This window comes from Rhagoletis pomonella, unplaced genomic scaffold (assembly GCF_013731165.1).
Source record: "Rhagoletis pomonella isolate Grant_MI unplaced genomic scaffold, Rhpom_1.0 Rhpom_scaffold_00001, whole genome shotgun sequence".
Lineage (NCBI taxonomy): Eukaryota > Metazoa > Arthropoda > Insecta > Diptera > Tephritidae > Rhagoletis > Rhagoletis pomonella.
In genome coordinates, this window is record NW_023458555.1 from 28,814,823 (window position 1) to 28,820,475 (window position 5,653).

Below are 5,653 nucleotides of genomic sequence, written 5' to 3' on the forward strand. Positions count from 1 at the left end.
AAGATTTAAATGCCGCTCAACATAAGTCTAAAAAGTAATTTTATGAAATGAGGAAAAAAAAATTTTAAAAGCTATGACAAGCTGGTCATCGTACTTTTAGCAGTAGGTATTCATTTTCCTTCTCGATGAAAGTTGTTTTCCCCTTACTTTACTATGCACTTAAACTTAGTGTATATTTAATCTTTTTTTTTACATATTTCAAAACTGTTTCATTCCGACTCAACCACCTAAAAACGATTTATTTTGTTCCATAAAAGGTTTCGGAAGATGGGAATGTTAGCATTTCGGTATTAAGCATTACACCGACACGTGAAGATCACGGCAAGGCGTTATCGTGTCGCGCTACAAATGAACTGGTGCGAAATGGCATACGTGAAACGGCTATGAAACTGAATGTTTTCTGTAAGTATACTTTTATAGCTTTATAAAGTAATACTTGCCTTTCTTACAGCACATGCATACATACTATATAAAGAGTTCCTTTAACACTGATGAATAGAATAATATTTACAGCCGATTTCACCAGCAATTTAAATGGAAATGATTTTTTATTTCCTGTCAATTTCCATACAAAATACAAAAAAATAAAATCATTTTTCACTTAAATTGCTTTCGTGAAATTGGCTGTTAACAAATGAATGAATTTGGTATATGAGTAAAACGGTAAACTATGTTTATTTGTTCAAAATTTCGTAATATCTGACTGTCCATGAAAATATAGTAATGCGATCAATGACAAGTTAAAGCCACCGTCTTCTTCTTCTTATTTGGCACTATAACCGTTTGTCGGTTTGGGCCGAGACAAAAAACGTCGCCAGTTGCCTCTCTCCTTTTCAGATTTATGCCAGCTGTTAATCCCAAGTGCGGACAGGTCCTTCTGTATTTGGTCCTTCTATTGTGTTCGTGGGCGCCCTTGCTTCCGTTGTCCACCCATGGGTACGGAATCTAAGGATATTTTCAATGAAGCGTCGTCATTCATGCGTACAACATGTCTAAGCTAGCGCTTCGTTGAATTTTTATGCGCTTAACTATGTCCATGTCGTTAAAATGCTCGCACGGTTTGTCATTACATCTTCTTCGGTACTTGTCGCCCACACGACCGACATCATGTGAGATTTTTAGAGCATGATTTTAGTTCGTCGAAAGAGGGATCTGCTTTTCAAATGCCTACCTAGCCCAAAGTACCACCTGTTGGAAAGAGTTATTCTTCGCTTTATCTTTAGACTGATATTATTGGTGGTGTTTATGGTGGATCCTAAGTAAACACAACCTTCACTACTTCAAAGTTATGACTGCCAACAGTGACGTGTCTTGTCCTCGATCACCGCCAAACCAACCTCATTAGCTTCGTTTTCTAAGCTTCGAAATGCTGCGCTGACATCCCAGGGTTTCAGGCCAACAACTCAATATCATATGCATATGCCAGCAGCATCATGCTTTTGCTGTAAATGGTGCCGCTGCAATTCAGATTGGCAGCTCTTATAATGCTTTCCAGCATTAGTTTGCTGGTATACCAAATTTAAGCATAGCATCGTATAGGCAGCTTCTCTTCGTGCTACCAAAACAAGACTTAAAATGTACAAAAAGATGGCATGTATCGATTTGCATATCGAGTGTCGTTTCCAAAATTTGACGCGCTGTGAAAATCTGGTCAATGGTGGACTAACCAGGTTTGAATCCACACTGATAAGACGCAATCAGTTGGTTCGTGAAAGGCTTCAGTCTTTCACTTAATATAGTCGAAAGGCATTGTATACAATATTTAGAAGGCCTATTCCGCGATAATTGGCTCAAAACGGCGGGATCTCCCTTCATGTGGATTGTGCAAACTACACTGAGATTTCAATCTTCAGACCAAATTCTGCTTAATAGCTTGTACAGTTGAAGAGTTTCATTTTTAAGCAGGATTTAGATTGGATTCCAAAATTTCTTGACTGTCTTTTTTGAATGCAGCTTCTCGACGTCGAACTTTCGCCGCATATCCCGGCGCCCATTCTTCATTGCACAGACGCACATGCGGACCTTGGCTGCAACAAGGTAGTGATACGAGTCGATGTGACAGCGTATCTTCCGTTTATCACAACATGATCTATTTCGTTCTTCGTTCTTTGATCAGGGGACTCTCAATTAGCTTTATGGATGATGCGATGTTGGTGTCTGGTACTACTAACAATCATATTCCGTGATGCGGCAAAGTCGATCAGGCTCTCTCCGTTGTCGGAGGAGTTGTCATGAAGGCTGAATATTCCAACTGTTGAACCAAAAATGTCTTCCTTGCCCAGCTTGTCGTTAAAGTCGCCCAGCACGATTATAACATCGTGGCGAGGGCAGCGCTCATATGAGCTACTCTTTGGCTTCACCGTCCTTCTTCTCCAGCGGGGCGTGGGCACAAATGAGGCTCACTTCGTTAAATTTGGCTTTGATCCGGACCGTGGCGATTCGTTTACTGATGGGAGTGGGCGAGGTGTCGTAGTCTCCGCCCAACCACAATTCCCACACTCCATCTCGGGGCAGTTGTAATAGATGTCGCACGCTACATATTTTTTTCGAGGACATCCAAGGTACCAGACATCCGCCGTGGAATGCTGTTTTCAGTTATCAGTTAGGTTCACCAGGTCTAAATATGTTTAAATCTAAAATTGGAGAGCTGATGGGCCTTACATTAGCCAGTCCATGCCGCTCACGTTTATTTAGGAGAGTCTTCGTTAAGGAGATATTTGCAGGTACCAATGGTCACATAATGGGCAGGGTTTAGTTTCCTACAAACTGAGAAATGGGACTTAATTTCCAAAAAGGCTAGATTAAACTAAGTGATTGAGTAATTAACACCATTGGAAATAGCCAAAGATTCGCTAGAAATGTATTAAAAAAGTTCCCCGCTTATTCCATAGACTTCAGGGAGTAACTTAAATTGATAACTTTAAGCAAGGTAATAGCTACATCCACCCCATTCCCAATAAGCCCGGAAAGCGGTTACTGTATAAACTATTTTTGAACTGCCTTCCAGAACGTCAATCATGATGTCTTCCTGATAAAATTAGAAACAAGTATTTCGAAAAGCTTCCAGCAAACACAACATTTACGCTAATGACATATTTATGCTAAAAAAATAATATTATGTCTCCTTATGCTTTAGTTAGTTGCTAAAACATTGACTCAAAGGCACGCTTACGCACACTTGTGTACACAAGCTTGTACCTTCCAAATTCATATACATATGTACATGTGTATGCATACTTGCACATACATATACATTTGTATTATATGCTTGCAGAGATGATTTTGAAGCACTCAACTTGATTGGCTATAAAATGCATTGTTATAGCGCACCATCGGCGTTGTCTCTTTTTCAATTTAAAGGTCTGCAAGCAAAACAAACGAAAAATGCGGAAATGTGAAGCAAAAGCTATAACAAAGTAACATGTATTAAAAAAAATAAAAAAAAATTGGAAATTTTTACGCTTTACAAGCTTTGTTATTGTATTAAAGATGGTAAAGATCTAGTGAAGTGAAGATTTTGTGATATGCAGAAGTACGCTATTGTCACATAGTATGTGAGCTTCTCAAAGTTTACGCGGCAGCAAAAGTGCTTGGAGATATATACAGGATGTGAAAAAATGATATCACCTTGTGTATGTACATATATGTTTGAGCAAGCATAGTCGATACAAAATGTTTCTTTTCGTAGCAAATTTAACAAAGCAAAAACTTTGAGTTTATTTAAGCACCCTGTATCAGTTTACGTATTGCTAATAACTATAAAATGTAAAATGCTCTTGCTATTTTCGCATCCATACGCACATACACACATACTCGTACATACAAATTTGTTCAAAGTGTTATGAAGCCATAACATCAAATAAGCGGCAGGAAAATTTAGAAAAAGCAACACAAAATTATGTATCAGCGGCAAATTCCTTTCGATCTAACTATGCATGCCTTTCGCGGCTTAGAACTTCGATATTTTGTTGGATAATATCGCTGCTTTTATTATAGCATACTTTTCAGCGCTTTGACACTTCATTTTTGTATAAGCGATATATGTACCCTTTGGCTGTCACCAAATGCCGATGAGTGCATGCTGTTTTTGGGTAGTTGGATCTACCCAGCAGTGAAAGGCAAAACTACACAAAGGACATGTTAGTGGACTAAATGGTATAAACTGATGCAAAGACTGATTAGTTCGTTAATTTCTGGCAGCAGATGTGAAGGCTGTTCAGTCGATGATCATGCATTTTTAGCAGCGCTAATTTGCAGGGCAAATATGGCTAACAGGCCTAACCAGTGTTTTGTAAGACAAATGAAAGACAGTTGTCAAGAGAGTTCGAAAGACTTTTGTTATTCTAGCACAAGATTCTTAGAAAAAAAGCTCTCTCACTTACCACTCTGAAAAGCACTTGTACATCATCGCATCACTCCAACAGTCGCAATGGCTGAGTGAGCAGAGCCGTACCGTTCCGTTCAAAAGAGCTGAGTTCGTGTCTCGGGCGGCAGATTTTTTTTTTTTCTTTTTTTTAATTAATATTTTTTCTTTTTCAATTAACTGAGAAGAAGAAGTTTTATTTAAATTTCATTTAATTAAAAGAAAAAATATTTATTTCAGCTATATTTGAATTTTTTTTACTTAATTTTTTTATTTTCCTATTACTTTTGATTGTTTTAAAAAGAAAAATATGCATACAGTTTTTTAATTAAAAAAGGACTTATTGCTAAAAAGCGAACAGTATAGAACTAAGACCTTCTGGTTAGCAGATCTTTCAATTACTCTTTCGAAAGACAGAAAAGTGCTTGCAATATAGTTCCAGAACTGACAAGTATCAGGGCCAAAGGATTTTCTCTTTCAAAAGACCGTGGTGAGTTGAAGAACAGTAGCCAGAATTTCCCTGTTACAGGTCTATTATGCACTGGTCACCAAAATTTTGTCACCCGTCAATAAAGTTCCTGTCAATTTTGAAACTCTTTTCGCTTTCTGTGCACTTCTTGCAACCGGTAAATTTGGTTACCCTTCCATAAGTTGGCAACGAAATATTGCTCCGCGGATTGGCGTGATGTTAAAGTATATTCCTGTTGGCTGGAAGCATGCTGAAGAATAGGCTACCAGTTGACACTTCTTTGGACACGTCCATATAAAAAATACGCTTATAACACTGAAAACATATCACTGGAACTAATTAAGCTCCAAATCAAACTGGTAATAAACCAGTACAGAATTAGTACCTTCCACTGCAGGTTATTCATATACAAACTTATATGTTTATATATAAGCACGATTGTATGTACATCCATGCATAATTTCGCATTTGTGTATGTATTTCTGTTCATTTGTGCATACAACGCCGGCATGTGATAGCGCGTGCTCGTCGGCTCGCCTCGCCTCGTCTTCGAAGATGTTAAATTAGATAACATTTTCAATTTCCTTGCTCATTTACATGAACATTTCTCCTTTTGCAAGCTGATTTCGCAGGTCTTTGTAAGAAGAAAAGACACACAGGAATAAATGAAAGAAAACGGAAATCAGTAGCAGACATCTGTGGTGATGTGCGTTTATTGAAAAGCATATGCGTGCATACTTTAAAACCTTAAGTTAAAAATAATACTCGTGCTCAGAGATTGTTTTTCGTAAAGAAAAACAGTTTTTATTGACAAAAAAAAA

The 5,653-nt window shown here is 37.9% G+C and overlaps 1 protein-coding gene across 1 annotated transcript in view; it reads left to right on the plus strand.

The window, feature by feature from the left end:
- LOC118742108 (hemicentin-1) overlaps window positions 1-5,653 on the plus strand; it is a 286,471-nt gene that overhangs the window by 214,267 nt on the left and 66,551 nt on the right. Inside the window, exon 8 of the mRNA XM_036474073.1 lies at window positions 258-402. Within this exon, the coding sequence (XP_036329966.1) occupies window positions 258-402 (145 nt within the window). The remainder of the gene's footprint in view (window positions 1-257; window positions 403-5,653) is intronic.